This window comes from Anguilla rostrata, chromosome 8, assembly GCF_018555375.3.
Source record: "Anguilla rostrata isolate EN2019 chromosome 8, ASM1855537v3, whole genome shotgun sequence".
NCBI classification, from domain to species: domain Eukaryota; kingdom Metazoa; phylum Chordata; class Actinopteri; order Anguilliformes; family Anguillidae; genus Anguilla; species Anguilla rostrata.
In genome coordinates, this window is record NC_057940.1 from 8,400,295 (window position 1) to 8,420,128 (window position 19,834).

Sequence of the window (19,834 nt, forward strand, 5' to 3'; positions counted from 1 at the left end):
CCTTACCCACTGTGCCACACTTCCCCACTGTGCCACACTTCATGAAACGCGGGAGAGTTTGTCTAGTGAATAGCCAAAATGGATATCGGGCAGTTCGTCGCCGCTTAAATATTTAGGTTCTTACAGAGGCCTGCGAGCTGGCGGGGGAGGGGCTGCGGTGGAAGGGGTTGGGGCTGCCCCGGCCCTCGGGACTGGGCGACGTGGAGCTCTGCCACACGCGGGAGAGGGGCTGGATCACACCCGGCCGAGTCTGTGAAGCACACACCAGCGTTAATAAAGATTTAAAAAAAAAAAAAAAAAAAAAACTTTATTTTCTATATTTTTCCCAAATTTCTCAGTACAAGCGCTCAGTACAATTCTGCAAGATTGTCAAGACATTATCCATTCATGAACTAATGCATCAGTCTTGGCCTGAGAAGAACTTAAATAGCTTTCAATGAAAGAAGCAACAATAACTGCAAGACATTACTCCTACAAGAGAGCCCAGGTGTATTCAGGAACTAGGATATAAATAACTAATAAAATGACTCTCTTCGCTCAGTTTGAGCACAATCACAGGAGACGGACTGGACTGCAATGCGGACACTCACCAGCGAGTTCTCCTTAGGAGACGCATTGGAGACCAGATTAATGTTCGCCTGAAAGACAACAAAAAAAACACAAATGGGCCCCTTGTGTAAGGAACAACTCGCACCCGGCCGCTGTTCTTTCCTCACGGCGTTCAGAAGAAGAGTGCTGAGGAGGAGGAGGAGGAGGAGAGAGGAGGATGGCATCGCCGCTGGGAAAGGATGTGGTGAAGACCGTAGCTCAGGGACCCGAAGCTTTCAGACGCAGAACTCCCCAGGCCCCGTTTATAGCATCCAGCGCGTAAAAAAGCAGTTTTTTTTCTTTTGTTTTTGTTTTTTTTGTGTTCCCCCCTCCCTCCCCCAGCGACCCACCCCTCCCCGCCGCCGCCGCCGCCGCCACGCACCAAGCTCCGCCCCGCGAGACGAGCAGGAAGTCAGGCGCTGAGGGGGCCTCAAGGGGGCCAACTTACGAAACGCGTCTCCCTCCCGGTACACACGGGAGACTGGAGGGGGCTGGGGCGAGGGGCCTTCTGCTAGCAAAAAAGAGGAGGGGGTGGAGGGGGGGGGGTGGAGGGTGTTGGTTGTGTGGTGAAGGGTGGACAACCGACAGCCCTCTCTGGGAAAACACATTTTCCATCCGATGGAAGTCTGGAGCCCGAGGCGGCCGTTGCAAAACGGCCATTTTGAAGGTCAGCAAAACCATTTCATGGCTGATTTTGAGGTTGATCAAAATCTTGCTGGTTTATCTTGCTGTTAAAACCATTTGTGGCCAAGTTTGAGCTTCCTGGTAGGAGGGGATAATCAGGTTTTTTGGCCAAAATGTATTGGTATTTCCAGGAGTTCGTGATTCCATTGACATTAACACGAACGCCAGAACCAGCAGATGCAAAATAACACCATAAATATCTAAGATCCACCATGAAGGTTCATAGGAATGACATCCTTTTCAACATAAGTGCCTTCTTTTTGACACCAGACCTCGAACACTGGCGTGCACGGTCAAAATGCTCCATCATGGTTTCACCTGAACATAACACCCTGGCTCCTATCGAAGTTCAGCATCGGTGCCTTGACTGGAACAGAGCGTCTTTGTTATCAAGGACACAAAACTCAACACAACTTTTAGAGGGAGCTGTAGACTCAGAGCAGTGCGAGAGGAGGTGTGCTCACCGGCTGTGCGATCGGTGAGAACGGGGCATCTCGGGGCGAGTAGGGGGCATCTCGGGGCGAGGACGGGGCATCTCGGCAGGGGCTGCCCACCCCCTGGTGCTCAGAGGAAGAAGTCTGCAGAAGACAAACGAGGAGGTACAGTCATCAGCCCGAACCCACGGAGAGGGATTTCGGAGGTAGCCTGCCCTGCTCTCCACTCCCCCAACCCAACCACGCTCCAGCTCGCATGAACTGCTGTTGCCTCCCTCACTAGACTGGGGGGGGGGGGGCAGTAGAGCTCACGTGATCGTTCTGGTGCCCTCACAACGGCCCTACAAGCCCTGCATCAACAGTCCATTAACCAAATTAATCTAGATCTCAGTGAAACTGGACATTACGTGCAAGAGAACACAAATAGAAGTGCCAGAAAGACCAGTACACATACAGGATTGTGCCACCAGAAGAAAGCCATCCAGATTAAATGTAACATAATGCACCGCTGAATTCTCATGGTGTTTTGGAAGAAACTCAATGAAATGACCACCTATGGGACAATGATGACAGCAGTAGCCCATCACTTAGAGCTGGAACTGTTAAGGGTAACAGAGTTTTTGCTCTTCGCCTGTTTGTTAAGGACTGAAATAACACAAGGAGTGTCTACACTGTATGGACAACCCAAGCGCCTCTCACCTCTAACTTATAAGGTAACATGCTCACAGTGTTGAGCTCACAGGCCCATTACTAAATCACTCTGACAGTGGTGTTTCATCCACGGTGCGTACCCACTGGCTTCAGCACGCATTGGCTTCTCAGCACAAAACACAATGCGGACCGTTCCATAATCACTCCTGCCAGACACCATCAAAGAGCCCCCATCATGCCAGAACAAGAACAGCCTACCCTTCATTGGGAATTATTCTGTAACCACGGTTACCGCTGAATCGCTGAATCAAAATTACAGGGAGAGCAAGACTGGCCATGCCGACGTACTGCTCGGTGCTCAGTTGGCTAGCTCTTCTGCTGCACTGCATTACTTGCTGGTTTTGCACAGTCAATTAACCCATTGAAAGAGTGGGTTCTTTGGAATGTTTTTTTTTTTTCTTCACCAAAATTCTAGTCAATGTTCTAGAACTCCATTGCTTTCAATTACCAGTAGTGATTGTGACATCAGCATTAGAATGTTCATTTAACAACTTTATAATCACGTACTTGTGATACTTGATGCCTTAAAGGCTTAAAGAAGAACATTCACGTATCCAGCACTGTATTCCTACAGCTAAATATTTGCTGATGAAATTAATTGAGCAATTACCCTGCTCAACGGTGATAGCTGTGCCACACCTGGGAATCAATCCTGAAACTTTTCGGGTGTAGGCCCAGCTCCTAAACTACCCAATATTGAGGAGGAACACTGTTGGCCGTCCCCTGGGATGGGCTGGTGTGGAGGCAGGGGGTGACTCACCCGATTGACCTTCTGCAGGCTGGTGGTGGGCAGAGCGGCCAGTGTCCTGTAGTCCAGTTTGAGGGGCTCCACACCAAAGTTCTGAGGGAAAGGAAGACAAGCAGGGGTCAGGGGGGTCAAGGGTCAGGGGTCAGACCTGTGGAGAAACAGAGGCCCCATTCTGCATCAGCAAGGAAGCGGCAGCCGGTCCTCCACAACACAGACGAGCAAAATAAAGCGCCTTTTCACACCCATTCCCGTCGACTGTGAAGTCATCAGTTTTGCGGTTCATAGTGAAAGGAAAGCTATGGTCAGCTGAATAGCAGCCCTCTTGCTGATTTCGTGTGAGTGCTGTAGTGGATTTAGTAATTTGTGCTCCCAGCAGTGTTCTTCCTCGCTGCCTCAGAGAGCCTGAGGCCAGTGGCTACTCTTCATCTCCCCCTGGTGGAGAATCTGGGGTAGCGCACAGCCTCGACCCTCGCCTCGACCTCCTCCTACAACAGGCGACCGGCCCGCTCACACTCCAGATGCGTGCGCTCATTCAGACGGGGGGAGGGGGGGGCGCAGCCAAAAAGAGTGGTATGGGGGGGAGGCAGCCACACATCCAGGGCAGGCACAGAGGGCGAGGGTCAAGGCAACGGGGGCAAGGCAAATTTTCAGACAGGAGCAGAAGGGGGGCAGAGGAGAGGACAGAAGGATGGGAAGGTTACGAGAAGCCAGGCAGGTGCCAGAGAGAAAGCCAAACGCGTCAAACGCGGCAGAATGAAGGGATGACAGCCAAGCACCACAAAGGAGGAGAAAAGACGAGAAGAAGTGAGGGGGTGGGGGGGGTGGGGGGGGGCAGAGTCCACACATGTTAGAGCAAGGCTCCTGCAGCTTTCCCCACAGAAAGAGCAGAGCCCATAAGCTGCAGTCTGCGTTGGCACTGAGAGACAATTTGCACTTCAAGGAGCGTCTTCGAGAACAGCCACACCCTTAATAATCCAGTAGGAAGACTCACCTCACACACCCTTCTGCAGAGTAGGTTTTTTTTTGGAATGTTTCAGAAATCAGTGCTCTAGAACTCCACTGCTTTCAGTTACCAGCAGTGCTTGTGACATCAGCATTAGAATGTTCAGTTAAGTAATCTTACACCGTAAAGGGTTAAAAAAAATAAGCACTCGTTGTTTGAAATGCTTCTTATTTTACACAATCGGATCTCCTAGGTACGCCTTCTCAACCACCGAATCCAAGTGCTACCAAAAAACATTTCCTGATTGAGGGAAGCATGTCATCCATAAATCTGATTGTGAGTTTAAATTGGGGGGGGGGGGATATGGGTGGCAATGCATTGAGATGCAGTGTCGTGTGAATTTGAAACCGAGCCCCCCGTTCGGGGGCACAGTGGGGATGGCGGGCGCGGTGGAGGACGAGTGCGTCTGTTCGAGAGTAGCACTCACCACTTTCTTCTCCTCTTCTCTCTCCCACTGGGTGGGCCCTCGCTGTCTCTCCACTTCCTGGAACAGAGGGAGAGGGAGAGAGAGGGGGGGGAGAGAAAGAGAGACAGAGAGGGAGGGAAAGGGAAGGAGAGGGGGAGAGAGAGAGAGAGAGAGAGGGGGGGAGAAAAAGGGGGAGAGAGAGAGAGGGAGAAAGAGGGAGGGAGAGAGAGATAGAGGCAGAGGGGAAGAAAGAGAAAGAAAGGGAGAGAGAGAGCAAGGGAGAGATGAAAGGAGAGTGTTATTAGGCTGCGCAGGGCCATGAAACAGCACAATCTTCCCCCCTCTCTTTCCCACAGAAAGTGTTTTATGCAAACACAGATAATTTATCAAGCTCAATAAGGCAAATCACAAATGGCAAAGCTGACATTATGGCGTACAGTAATGAGTCAGCTTTTCACAAGAGAACTGGACTTGACTGGAGCCTGATCAAACCGCACACTTCCTCTGAGTTTTAAAATGTAAAGCCTTAAAAGCGCGGTGGCCTAAGGTCGGTAAACGGGAGCAGGCGTCTGAGCTCACCGGCTGCTCCGCGTCGGCGTCCTCGGGGCTGAGGTCCCGGTCGATGGACGAGATGCTCTCCTGGCTGCTCTTGCGCACGATGCCCGTGGTGAACGGGTTGGCGATGATCCCGGGGGAGGTCTGGAGGAGAAGGGGGGGGGGGGGCGACAACGCGGAAGTTACGCACATGTATGCACATACACGCCACTGTGAAATCCGTGCCGCTATGAACATTAGCATGAGCGTTAGCATGAAGCTCAGCACCTGACCACTGATCTAGGATCTACCTCTCCATGTCCTAACGGGATCTACCTCTCCATGTCCTAACCAGATCTACCTCTCCATATCCTAACCGGATCTCCCTCTCCATATCCTAACCGGATCTACCTCTCCATATCCTAACCGGATCTACCTCTCCATATCCTAACCGGATCTACCTCTCCATGTCCTAACCGGATCTACCTCTCCATATCCTAACCGGATCTCCCTTCATATCTAACCGGATCTACCTCTCCATATCCTAACCGGATCCACCTCTCCATATCCTAACCGGATCCACCTCTCCATATCTAACCGGATCACCTCCATACCTAACCGGATCTACCTCTCCATATCTAACGGATCTACTCTCATATCCTACCGGATACTTCTCATATCCTAACGGATCACCTCCATATCCTAACCGGATCTACCTCTCCATATCCTAACCGGATCCACCTCTCCATATCCTAACCGGATCTGTCGAGAGCATGAATGGGTAGGCATTTAGATTTTTCTGATATTGATGCATATATACTTTGAAAATGATACCGGTGTCCCAAACAGTGCCTGAACCAATACCTTCTTTGAAATAAAGAGTAATTGTTTTAATATTTAATTTTAATATTTAATATTAAATTATACTTCAAGTTACACAGCTATGCATTTGGCATTTTGCCCAAGTCTAATGTTAGCTTGCTTGGTAACAGTACCTGCTGTCACTAACAGAGTGGACAGAGCGAGTGTAACGTTAGCTAGTGTTAGCGCGTGGCACAGATATCACCGTTGCGAATCGGTCCGGTAGGTGCCGGTGAAAAAGGAACCAGTGCCGTACAGGTACCGGGTTTTGGGAGCGAACCCTAGTTCTGAAGTAGAAGCCAAAGCTGCTCCCAAATTAGTGCACAGGCTCTGAGGTGCAGAGTGAACACGGAGCTCTTCCTCCTCCTCCTCCCCCTCCCCCTCCTCCGGGACTGACCTCCACTGGTGGGGCGGTGCTGGGGTCGAAGCCGTCGCACACCAGCACGTCCAGCGTGTCGCCCACGCTGCGCAGCACCCCCACGGCCTCCGAGTGCGTCATGCCCAGCAGGCTCTGGTTGTTCACCTCCAGGATGCGCATGCCCACCTGCAGCCGGCCATCCCGTGCCGCCGCCCCGCTGGAGCTCACCTGGGGGGTGGCATCGGCACGGGCATCAAGCATCAAGACAACGTTCAACAGAGTAACACACATCCTGAAGAGAAACCCAGATGCTGTTCTCTAACCCTGTGTTACGGACTTCAAATCCCATGAGCACTCGCATAAAACTACGCTGTTTGTGTCATCACAGCATACTTGCTGCAGCTCTACAGGTCAGTGTCTGTATTTTTTGGATTGTCTTTTAAAATGTGTACTGTATTTTCACTGTGTGGACAATAAAGTTATAATACAGTATTCACATTACACTGTGGTCTGATGGGAACTGTAGTCCTGTTATGAAGCTGGTGGGGCACACCTGACCTCCCACCAGCAGCTAAGCCAAAGTGTTCCGCAAAACAATAATCAACGCCAAGGTGGGCTCGTTACCTTCGAGACGAAGATGCCCTCGTCCGTGGCATCGAAGGGGTTGCCCGCGTGGCCCTTGGCACCTCCCCGGATGCTGATGCCCAGCTTTTCACCCGGCTGTTTGAGGATCTCGATTACCTGAGAAAATACAAAAAACAAAAAACGCACTCACTGACACCCTGTTCACGGCAGACCCCCCCAGCCAGGGCCCAACACTGCAGGAAACGCACAACGAACAGTCAAAACTACGACTCAGACAGAGACTACCTGTGAGCAGAAGCACCGGCAGCAGAACTAACGCCACTAAAGCTGCAGAACAGAGGTAGTGACTCACTGTCTCAGACAGTACCTGCCCAGCAGGTCTCCCCTGCGCTCACAGACGAGCTGAACCTTCCGTGAACTGCGCAGAAGACGGCAGTTTAGCGCAGTTCTGAGCGTCGTCGGCGGCGACGGAGCGATTTACCTGCGTCATGAGTTTGGCGAACGGCGCCAGGACAGCGAGCCCCGCGTTCTGATGACCGTGTAGCCTGCGCGTGTAGCCTGCGCGTGCAGCCGGAGCAGCAGGGAGAAGTCGAGAGCAGCCGCACTTCCCCGGGTTTTTATTGCATCTCAAGAGTCAGCGCTGGCGCCTTCCAAACGCTCGAGGGGGAGGAACGGCTTTTTGGGGAGAGGAGCAGGACGAGGCACGCCAGTGTGTGTGTGTGTGTGTGTGTGTGTGACTGGGGGGAGGGCGGGGCATGCCTGTGTGTGTGATGGGGAGGGAGGGGCATGCCTGTGTGTGTGAGTGGGGGGGGGCATGTCTGTGTGTGTGTGTGTGGGGGGAAGGGCTGTCTGTGTGTGATTGAAGGGAGGGCGGGGGGGCGGAGCCTCACCTGCATGCCGGGTGGGGCGGGGTCCCGGCGCACCAGCAGGTGGATCTCCTGCCGGTTGGACAGCAGGGCGTGGACGGCCTCCTGGTGCGTGGCGTGCCGCAGGTCGATGCCGCTCACCTCCAGGATGCGGTCTCCCACGCGCAGCCCGCTCCGGCACGCCAGGCCGTGTGGGATCACCTGTAACCATGGATACGGACGCGCAGTCACACGACAGCCCCTTTTTAGAGTCAGAAACACGCCTCCTCTCCCTCAGGAACACACCTCTTCTCCTTAAGGGGGGGGCGACATAGCTCAGGAGGTAAGACCGATTGTCTGGCAGTCGGAGGGCTGCCGGTTCAAACCCCACCCTGGGCGTGTCAAAGTGTCCTTGAGCAAGACACCTAACCCCTAACGGCTCTGGCGAATGAGAGGCATCAATTGTAAAGCGCTTTGGATAAAAGCGCTATATAAATGCAGTCCATTTACCTTAAGAAACATGCCTTCTCCGTAAACACGACTCCTCCATAACCGACTCTCTCCTATGAAACACTCTTCTCCAGACCGACCTTCACATGAAACACACTTCTCTTAAGAAACACGACTCCTCACTATGAACACACTTTTCCAAGAAACACGACTCCTCTCACTATGAAACACACCTCTTCTCCTTAAGAAACACGACTCCTCTCACTATGAAACACACCTCTTCTCCTTAAGAAACACGACTCCTCTCACTATGAAACACACCTCTCCTTAGAAACCACCCTCTCACTATGAAACACACTCTTCTTAAGAACACGACTCCCATAGAAACACACCTCTTCTCCTTAAGAAACATGACTCCTCTCTCTAAAAAATACACCTCCTCTAGCTAAGTCACAAAGGAATTCCTGACACTTCTCCTCGGTAACGGCTGGTTGGTGACACACAGACCAGCGCACTGCGATCCTGAGGCACCGGGAAGCGCGGCCGAAGCCCCGCCCCCTTCCTCCTCCGGGTCACACGTTACCTTGGAGATGAACACCCCTGGCTCGCTGACACCGAACGGGTGGCTGGCATGGTCGCTGCCTCCCACAATGCTCAGCCCCAGCGGACCGCCCGCCTTCACCAGAGTCACTTCCTGTCAGGACAGGAAGTTAAGACATCAGTCTCAGAAAGGCCTGTGCAGTAGTTAAGCAGTATCAGTAGACTAAGCCAGTTACCCCTGCTGCCTCGGCAGAAAAGTGACTATGAAGGGCAACAATGGTTCAGGTTTTCATCCCAAGACCCCGAGAGTCTACATAATGATGTGCAGTATTTCAGATATCAAACAAAATGTCCTTCAAATTATGTCATTTTAGGACCTGAAGGAACCATTAAACTTTACAGTTCTTCCTTGTGTACAGGCTCTTTATATGGTTTACACCAAGATAGCAACAAGCCTGTCCCTCGACATAGTACATAATGAACTACACACTGGCAACCATTCGGCAATGGTTAGAACCGGTCGATCTAAATGTGTCTGCAAATTTAAATAATTTGCAGTGTCAAACAAAGAAACCCAAAATCATAAGCTTGTAACATTACATACATCCTAACATCACAATAACAATGAGGTTAATGTCACGGGACAGCTCTGCCCCACTGTACCTCCCCTCTTTACAGACCCAAACACCCCAGAGCCCTCCAGCCCTCACCTCGATGGGGTACTCGTCCTCCAGGGTGCGGGCGAGGTGGTTGGCGCGGTCCGGGCCGTCGTCGGGGAGGTCTGGGTCGTCGGCGAGGTCGGCGGGCTCGGGGGGCGGGGGGGAGTGGGGGCGGGCGCGGCCGCTGGCCGGGGAGCCCCCGGGCGCGGGGGAGGAGGCGCCGGCGGCGGCGGCGGCTAGCTCGCGCTCCACCAGCAGGGTGATGGTGGGGGACGTGCCGGTAAGCAGCGCTACTGCCTGGTCATGCCTGGCCTCTGTCATGTCCACGCCATTGATCTGCATCGACAGCGGAGCGGAGCGGCGCGTCACAGAGGACCCCAGCGCGGGGGGCGGGGGGCGGGGCATGGGGGGGCGGGGCTCAGACCACAGGAAGTGCCCTCCGAAAAGGGGCCGTCTTATTAAAAACCTTCACTACCATTCTGCCCTCGGACTTCCTTCTCCAATATAAGCTAGTGTTTGATTTAATTATACACAAAACATCCACATTCTAGAGTTTTCCATGTGTTGGTTGGTGTGTAGTGTTGGCAGTGTAGCGTAATGGGTAAAGAGCAAGGAGTGCATAAAAAGCCGCTCAACTCAGGATTGGAGCCTCACACTGCAAGTCACTCCTTTATCATTTAAAACAAAGTCAGCTAAATACATTTAACCTATAAATACACACAAAGCCATCAGACAAGACTACATCCATAGCGTATTATCTATTTAAAGACAACAAACGTATACAAGAGTATTCGAGAGACACACTTGATACCCATATTAAAAAGTTACATTTTTACTACTTTAGTGTCCATCGAGTAGTTTAATTCTGTCCAATCAATGTCGTACGGCCTGCAATCAAATCCGAATATCTCCCGATCAAGGCTACTGTGTTCAACCACGGCCTTCAGGAACTGCACCAATCAGACTGGGCCTTGAGCTCACAAAATCTGCCGAGGAACGTCCCTCAGCCCGTCCTCTCACCCGCCTCATTTCATTAATGTCGACTTTGACGCTTCGTCCGTTCGGCATCGCACGTTTCTGACACGGCCTCCCGAAATAAAGCCTGACTGAGGTCAGACGGGTTTGGCCTGGTTGGCAGTGTAGCACCATTACTCTTCCAAATACTTCCAAATTCTTAAAAAAATGGCCAGGTGACGTGTTTGTGATCGAGGCAAGTTTGTGGTACATGGCAGGTCTTCCTACACTGACACTGGTGCTCAATTTGACAGCCAATGGAATCCGCAAGAATACATGCCACCATGGCAACTGTCGCCGTGGCGGTTAGTGGCAGTGGGGTTAGTGAGAGAGAGTGCGCCCAACAGAGAGGAGGACAGAAGGAGCCAAAGAGAGAGGCGGAGGGAGAGAAGTCACACGGGCGTGGCTGCAAGCGCCCCACAGGTCGGCCAATGGTGAGGCTGGGGTCAGGGGCGGCGGCCTGAGAACCAGCCAAAATCCACAGTGACAAGCGACAGCAACAGACCAGTCTGGCGCCTGGATTAACGGCCACCGTGGAACCACCTTGTGAAGCACTCCTTGAGAACATTTCTGCAGCGTTTATCACTACTGTGTGGAGCGGCTGATCTCCAAATCTGGCTTTTGTGTTTTAATTTATACCCTGTCAATCCCTTGAAGAGCAGGTTTTTTTGGATTTTTTTTTTTTCCAGAAATCTATGTAAGTGTTCTAGAACCCTGTTGCATCAGCATTGGAATGTTCAGTCCCCAACATTCTAATAATCACATATTTGTGTTTTTACACCTTCAAAAGTTAAAATATCTACGTATGTGCCTCTCTAAAACTGTGGGGTCTGCTTCTTCTTGGGGAAAAACCTCCGTACATTACCCTATGGGGGGCAAGGGACCGGTAAGGAGTGGGGCGGGATCACCGGGAAAGAGCCAATCACAGTTTTCTTGTGGCCAATCAGAGCAAATGATGGTAATAAGAGGCTTTGGCTGCTGTACGGTGTGAGTGACAGAGACAGGCAGAGATTGGGGGGGGGGGGGGAGAGGGGGCGACGGTCACAGTGACAAACAGAAGCCAGCACTGACCACGCAGTACCGGCTCTTACCGAACCGGCCAACATGCAGCTGCCGGCCCACGGTCATGCACGCGGTCGCCACGGCAGCGGGAGCAGAGACTCCGCCCACATCCCCCAACACCACGCCCGCCACGCACAGGCAAGGAGGCGGAGCGTGAATTACTCAAGGGCATGCAAGAGTGTGTGAAGAGTGAGGAGGGAGGGAGGGACGGAGGGAGGGAAAGGGGGGCAGAGAAAGAAGGAGGGAAGAGAGGGAGAGAGCAAAAGAGAGGGGAAAAAAGAAAAGGAGGCGAGGGAGAACAAAGATATACGAAGAGGAAGCACCCAGGCAACCACAGTGCTCTCGGCTGAGAGAGCAGGAGAGAGGGAGAGAGAGAAACGGTTAGCATTCAGAAACAGGCGAGTACTCAGCCTGGACAGACCCACACAAACACCAGAGGGCGCCACACCGCACACAGTATCACCTTCAGCTATAAAACACAGTTTTAGTCTGTAAATGAACAGTTTTAACGCCAATACTGTACATTAAGTTGCAGCTATGCCTGTGTAGTAAAATTGTAACTAATTTGGTAATAAATAGATTTGGTTATTACTGAGTAGCTCCAACATAGGTACCATGGAGCAACAGTAAATCGTATTCTTAATAATATGTGAATATATATATATTTTTGAATGTTTATTTGATAGGGACAGATAGATTATATCATCATATACATCTATCACAGCATTTAGCTAATTTCCAATGCTTGTCCCTATTTTTTAATATAGCATTTACACTCATATCTTCAGGATACACAACAAATAAAGCCTGCCTATCACAAAGTGTCTTCCTGAAGGTGAATGATTTCATTAACAGGAGAGATGCAACAGGGCTGACTGCAGCATAAATTACTTATGTTGGAGTTAATCAGTAATAACCTCTTGTCACCAGAGTAGATAGAATTTAACTACACAGGTATAGCTGCAACTTAATGTAGCGTTACTTTTTAAATTTACAAGCTACTGCGCATAAAACAGCCTGTTGTTATTCTCGACGCTGTACACTCAAAATCATTTTTAAGACAAGGCTGTAATCCAGCTTCCTGGTGCAGTGTGAATTTTGGACGAAATGTTCCCCATCCTGGGACGCCCTCACAGCAGAGAGGGTGGGGACCGGAGCGGTGGTGTGTGGCGCTCTCCGGGCCCACGGCCAAAGCTGCCCGGTGGCGCGGACGTTAAAGCACACAGCGATACGAGCACAGACACCGCCCCCCCACCCCCCCCGACCCCCCACCCCAACACAGCCCGGGTTCAGACGGCACAGACGTTAAAGCACACAGAGATACGAACACAGACCCTCCCAGCACCCCCCCACCCCCCATGCCCCCACACACACACACACGCACACACAGCCAGGCACCTCGCTTCTGACGCGCACGGCTACGGACCACCCCAGCACCCCGCCGCTGACGCCAACCTGCAGTCACAGCCGCGACCGGGAGCGTGTGTGGCACAGTAGCATGTGAGATACAGTGGCGTGTGGTACAGTAGCGTGTGAGATACAGTGGCGTGTGGTACAGTAGCGTGTGAGATACAGTGGCGTGTGGTACAGTAGCATGTGAGATACAGTGGCGTGTGGTACAGTAGCATGTGAGATACAGTGGCGTGTGGTACAGTAGCGTGTGAGATACAGTGGCGTGTGGTACAGTGGCGTGTGGGGTACAGGAACGTGCGTACTACTGTAATGTGGGTAATACAGTAACGTGTGTGGTACAAGGACATGCAGAGCGTGTGTGGTACAGTGGCGTGTGGTACAGTAGCGTGTGGGGTACAGGAACGTGCGTACTACTGTAATGTGGGTAATACAGTAATGTGTGTGGTACAAAGACATGCAGAGCGTGTGTGGTACAGTGGCGTGTGGGGTACAGGAACGTGCGTCCTACTGTAATGTGGGTAACACAGTAACGTGTGTGGTACAAGGACATGCAGGGTGGCCACGACCACCATGCTGAAAAGACGATGTCCCGACCGCAGAGTTTCCCTACGATTCTGATCACGAGGAGATATCTGAGGGACCGAACAGGTGAGCGCAGAGCAGTCTCTACCTGCGCTGCACAGAGACCCGACGCTAGCGCAGGAAGCACTCTTCACCGCACAGAGCACGACTGCGCTCGCTGACCTCCGCCATCTCATTCGCGCGAGAGGGGATTAACGCGCGTTGGATGTCACCGATACGAGCACGCGTCGACAAACATACGCTGAACCAGCGGTAGGACACCCCGGTCCTGGAGCGCCAGAGATGTTCCTGGTTTTTGTTCCAACCAAATTTATAACCACATCAGTGGATTAATTATTGATGGACGCAAGCTCGGGTAGGACAAAGGCCAGACGCGTAACGAGCTCCAGGACCAGGGTTGCCCATCCCTGCGCCAACTGCTCAAAGACATTATGCGTGAGAGAAAGACAGATAAAGGGAGAAAGAAGACAGAGAGAGACAGAGAGCAACAGAGACTGAGAGAGAGAGGGAGAAAGAGAGAGAGAAAGCACCAGAGAGAGAGAGAGAAAGAGAGAGCAACAGAGAGAGACAGAGAGGGCGGTGAGAGAAAAAGAGGCAGAGAGAGAGAGACCAGAAAGAGAGACAGAGAGAGACAGAGAGCAACAGAGACTGAGAGAGGGAGAAAGAGAGAGAGAAAGCATCAGAGCGAGAGAGAGAGAAAGAGAGAGCAACAGAGAGAGACAGAGAGGGCAGTGAGAGAAAAAGAGGCAGAGAGAGAGAGACCAGAAAGAGAGACAGAGAGAGACAGAGAGCAACAGAGACTGAGAGAGGGAGAAAGAGAGAGAGAAAGCATCAGAGCGAGAGAGAGAGAAAGAGAGAGCAACAGAGAGAGACAGAGAGGGCAGTGAGAGAAAAAGAGGCAGAGAGAGAAAGACCAGAAAGAGAGACAGAGAGAGACAGAGAGCAACAGAGACTGAGAGAGGGAGAAAGAGAGAGAGAAAGCATCAGAGCGAGAGAAGAGAGAAGAGAGAGCAACAGAGAGAGACAGAAGGGCAGTGAGAGAAAAAGAGGCAGAGAGAGAGAGACCAGAAAGAGAGACAGAGAGCAACAGAGACTGAGAGAGGGAGAAAGAGAGAGAGAGAGAGAGAGAGAGAGAGAGAAAGACAGATAAAGGGAGAAAGAGGAGAAGACAGAGAGAGGCAGAGAGCAACAGAGACTGAGAGAGGGAGAAAGAGAGAGAGAAAGCATCAGAGCGAGAGAGAGAGAAAGAGAGAGCAACAGAGAGAGACAGAGAGGGCGGTGAGAGAAATAGAGGCAGGCAGAGAGAGAGAGAGACCAGAAAGAGAGACTGAGGGAGAGGGGGGGGGTGAGAGAAACAGAGGGAGAAGGGGGCGTGTACTCACAGAGATGACCCTGTCCCCCACGTGCAGCGTGTTGTCACGGTGAGCAGCCCCTCCCTCGGCGATGCGGGAGATGTAAATGCCCTGTCGGCAGAAAGGAGGGGTTACCGTGACGATGGTGACCATCTTAATCGCTGGCCTGCAGCGGCTGCGGAAGGGGGAGGGGGGGTTTGGGAAAAGGATGCGGCCAATCCAACGTGACCCGACATGGGGGTTCCAAATGACAGAGAGCCAGGGAGACTGACCGTCTGCTCAAGAGCTGTCAATCATTTTCATTTTTCAGTTACTGCACACACCACCCTTTACAGCATTTATAGACACATGAGAAATCTCCATTTTCTCAGTTGCTTGCAACACTACGATCACAGCAAAAAGATGGTAACAGATAATGCCAAATATACAAAGATCCTGCCAAGTAAAGCAGTTCTTTCCCGAGGTGAACTGCCAATGAAATATGAGCGAGCCTGGAAGTGAGCATTTAGAAATGCTTCAAATGGCCATGGTATTTTACACAAGACAGGCACACCTAGTTACAAAGCTTATAAGCACACAAACACAAGCAGCATTCCACAACACACAGGCAAATACAGACATATCAAATTCAAACTGGTGTGTAGAACCTTCCAGCTCAGGAGTGAAACCGCAAACGCAGCAACTTTCCAAAAGGCTCACGTTACCTCCCGCTGAAGCAATACTCTCACACAACACCGTTAATACACGCTGGACACACACTGCTGCACTTCCAGCCCTGACACATCACGTTCAACACCACTGAAAGAAAACAAACCTGCGGCTTCCAGTCCAAAACAACACAGAGCTAGCGCAGGAGCGCTAGCGTTGAGGAACTAGCGCCGTAGAGCTAGCCTTCTACAGCCACGAGGGTCACGCCTCCCTGGAGAACGTTTGGCCAACGTGAGATCAGCCTGGACCAAATCCCCCCCCCCAGCACCTATCAGGTGTCACGGTATCACCTGTGCATGACTCCATCGCCATAGCAACCCATCCACATGAAATATTCATCAGCCCAGGGTGGCCTCAGCACTGTACGAACCCGGGTTCAGTATGTGAGTATATGAGTTGTGTGTGATGTGTGTCTGTGTGCATCTCTGTAACAGCAATGCTATAATAAAGTGTAATGTGTGCGTATCTTATGTGTGTCTGTAATAGCAATGCTATAATAAACGGTGATGTCCATCTATAACAGTAATGCTGTAAGTTGTAATGTGTGTCTGTAACAGCAATGCTATAATAAGCTCTGATGTGTGACTGTAACAGTAATGCTATAAGCTGTAGTGTCTGTAACAGTAATGCTACAATAAGCTGTAATGTGCGTCTGTAACAGTAATGCTATAATAAGCTGCAATGTGCGTCTGTAACAGTAATGCTATAATAAGCTGTAATGTGTGTAACAGTAATGCTATAATAAGCTGTAATGTCTGTAACAGTAATGCTATAATAAGCTGTAATGTGCGTCTGTAACAGTAATGCTATAATAAGCTGTAATGTGCGTCTGTAACAGTAATGCTATAATAAGCTGTAATGTGTGTAACAGTAATGCTATAATAAGCTGTAATGTGTGTAACAGTAATGCTATAATAAGCTGTAATGTGTGTAACAGTAATGCTATAATAAGCTGTAATGTGTGTAACAGTAATGCTATAATAAGCTGTAATGTGTGTAACAGTAATGCTATAAGAAGCTGTAATGTGTGTAACAGTAATGCTATAATAAGCTGTAATGTGTGTAACAGTAATGCTATAATAAGCTGTTATGTGTGTAACAGTAATGCTATAATAAGCTGTTATGTGTGTAACAGTAATGCTATAATAAGCTGTAATGTGTGTAACAGTAATGCTATAAGCTGTAATGTGCGTCTGTAACAATAATGCTACTATAAGCTGTAATGTGTGTCTGTAACAGTAATGCTATAATAAGCTGTAATGTGTGTAACAGTAATGCTATAAGCTGTAATGTGCGTCTGTAACAGTAATGCTATAATAAGCTGTAATGTGTGTAACAGTAATGCTATAATAAGCTGTTATGTGTGTAACAGTAATGCTATAATAAGCTGTTATGTGTGTAACAGTAATGCTATAATAAGCTGTAATGTGTGTAACAGTAATGCTATAAGCTGTAATGTGCGTCTGTAACAGTAATGCTATAATAAGCTGTAATGTGTGTAACAGTAATGCTATAAGCTGTAGTGTCTGTAACAGTAATGCTACAATAAGCTGTAATGTGCGTCTGTAACAGTAATGCTATAATAAGCTGTAATGTGCGTCTGTAACAGTAATGCTATAATAAGCTGTAATGTGTGTAACAGTAATGCTATAAGCTGCAATGTGCGTCTGTAACAGTAATGCTATAATAAGCTGTAATGTGCGTCTGTAACAGTAATGCTATAATAAGCTGTAATGTGTGTAACAGTAATGCTACAATAAGCTGTAATGTGTGTAACAGTAATGCTACAATAAGCTGTAATGTGCGTCTGTAACAGTAATGCTATAATAAGCTGTTATGTCTGTAACAGTAAACCCACGCGGCGTTTCTGGCTCTGTCACTCACGGTGTCGCCGGTGCGGTAGGGGGTGGAGCCCTTGCCCCCGGCGATGCTGAAGCCCAGGCCCTTGTCGTTGCGGGCCAGGCAGGCGGAGAGGCGGCGGTGCGCCCCGTCGGGGGAGGGGGGGTCGGTGCAGAAGGGCAGGCCGCTGCGGCGCTCGCGGGGGAAGTAGTCGTCCTCGGGCCGCAGCGGCGTGGTGGTGACGGCGTTCTCCGGCTCCACCATGCGCTCCCGCAGCACCGTCATGGAGACGGCTGCGCCCGAGGTGCGCAGCGCCTCCACCGCCTGCTGGTGCTCCGCCTCGTGCAGGTCCACCCCGTTGACCTGGGGGGGGGAAGGGGGGCACAGGGGGTAAGAGTACTGCGCATGGCAATGCAGGAACTCACACACAGCATCAGAGAAAGAAGAGAAACAAGTGCTAACATCATGCACGCACACACACACACACACAGACACACACACACACAGACATGTGTACGCACACACACACACACACACACAGACACATACACACACAGACATGGACACACACACACACACACACACACAGACATGGGCACACACACACACACACACACACACACACAGACATGTGCATGCACACACACACACACACTCACACACACAGACACAGACACAAACTCACACATGCGCACGGACACACACATATGCGCACAAACATAGACACACACACGGTGCGTACACTCCAGCATGCCACACACACCACCACACACAGCAGGGCGTATCCTCAGCATTCTCCCACTTTGACCCAGCCCTGGCAAGGAGCCCATCCTCAGACACACCGAGAGAAAATTCCTAACACGACAAGGAGACCACTACACACACACACACACACACACACACAAACACACACACACACACACACACACACACACACACACACGAGAAATGGACAAGCACTCAGTTTACCAGCACAAGGCCACAAAGCTACATACATTGAAAAAAATCTATAACACAGGACCACTACATTAGTGTGTATGGTTTACCCTTTCACAAGCCCCCCCCACCCTCACTTCCCCCCCCACCAATCACAGTGCCTCATCTGGACGTGGCTCTTACCTCATCATCCCCCTTGTAAGGGGTGGAGCCTTTGCCCCCCGCGATACTGATACCCAGGCCCCCCGTCTGCCGGAGGATAGTCAGCGTGTGCTGGAATCAGAGTCTGGGCGTTAGTGCACCGAAAAAAGACCCGGAAGCACTTCCTGTCCTCCATAACCCTTCCAGGAGTAGGTGCTTTAGAATGTTTTCCTCAAAATTCTAAGTCAGTATTCTAGAACTCCACTGCATTCAATTACCAGCAGTGATTGTGACATCAGCATTAGAATGTTCAGTTAAGAACATTCTAATCACATACTTGTGACCTCACAAAACAGCGGTGTAGTAAACACAGGCGATGGGGAGGGGGGGGCATTCCATGCTTTACCCCCACACTCTGGTCACTGCTGCACCAGAGCTGAACCCAATTTCTCCTCCCCACACTGATGTTCTAACACCAGAGGCCAAATCAGTCCTTGTGCTGCTGAAGAGCGTGTCACACATATTTCCCCAGCTTAACAGCTTCGCCATTTTCATTATTCGTTAAAATTATGGGGAGGATCACAAAATGTTCTCGCAATGTGGCCCTTATGCCAGGCGCATGCTGGGGGGCGGTGGTTTCTGGTGATTGGCTTACAGGATGCGAGCGAACACACCTCCCCGCAGGCACGAGTGTTAGTCGACAGGACGCACAGGGAAAAGGGGAGGGGCCCGGCATGCTCTCCGCGCTCGGTTCAATGCAGACGCAACGACAAACGGAACGGGGAAGAAGCTGTACCGACGAATCGAAAAAGCCGGATTGAACCGCACGTCAAGACAGCGGCTCACACCTCAACGGCGGCCATGTCGGGCGTTAGCGTAGGGTGGGAGGAGACTCTTAAAGAGACGGGAGGCGTCGACAAGGGCATGCTGGCGTCCGAAGGCGAGAGTAACATAAACATGCGTCCACACACACACACACACACACACACACACACACACACACACACACACAGACAGAGAGGAATTAAATGTATTTCAAGGGCTGTAGCACACACAAGAGAACGGCAGAGGGTGAACAGAACAATCACTACACCGCAGAGGTGGGAAGCCCAAGGGTCAGAAAGTAAAAGTCCCGCCATGTTTCTCTTCCACCCATGAGCTCAGCCCAGCTGATTTCACTGATTAGTTCCACCTCCTGGCTGAAGAGTCACGCTAATTAGCAAAACCTGGAGACTGGAACAAAAATACTGGGGGAGGACTTTAACTGCTGAACCTGGATTTCCCACTTCTGCCAGTGCCTTGTCTGATTGAGGAGTTATCATTGGGGGGGGGGGGCATGCAGAATGGGGTGGGGTAGGGGGGGGGGTTCAGAGAGAGAGAG

The 19,834-nt window shown here is 50.9% G+C and overlaps 1 protein-coding gene across 1 annotated transcript in view; it reads right to left on the reverse strand.

Annotated features, from left to right (window-relative positions):
- LOC135260308 (protein scribble homolog) overlaps positions 1 to 19,834 on the reverse strand; it is a 96,139-nt gene that overhangs the window by 23,640 nt on the left and 52,665 nt on the right. The window contains exons 17-31 of the mRNA XM_064345552.1: positions 18,496 to 18,585; positions 17,422 to 17,739; positions 14,860 to 14,940; positions 9,458 to 9,742; positions 8,791 to 8,901; positions 7,803 to 7,979; positions 6,952 to 7,068; positions 6,367 to 6,555; positions 5,154 to 5,273; positions 4,596 to 4,652; positions 3,178 to 3,258; positions 1,737 to 1,850; positions 1,037 to 1,096; positions 591 to 638; positions 125 to 250 (exon numbers count right to left, since the gene is read on the reverse strand). Of these exons, the coding sequence (XP_064201622.1) occupies positions 125 to 250; positions 591 to 638; positions 1,037 to 1,096; positions 1,737 to 1,850; positions 3,178 to 3,258; positions 4,596 to 4,652; positions 5,154 to 5,273; positions 6,367 to 6,555; positions 6,952 to 7,068; positions 7,803 to 7,979; positions 8,791 to 8,901; positions 9,458 to 9,742; positions 14,860 to 14,940; positions 17,422 to 17,739; positions 18,496 to 18,585 (1,974 nt within the window). The remainder of the gene's footprint in view (positions 1 to 124; positions 251 to 590; positions 639 to 1,036; positions 1,097 to 1,736; positions 1,851 to 3,177; positions 3,259 to 4,595; positions 4,653 to 5,153; positions 5,274 to 6,366; positions 6,556 to 6,951; positions 7,069 to 7,802; positions 7,980 to 8,790; positions 8,902 to 9,457; positions 9,743 to 14,859; positions 14,941 to 17,421; positions 17,740 to 18,495; positions 18,586 to 19,834) is intronic.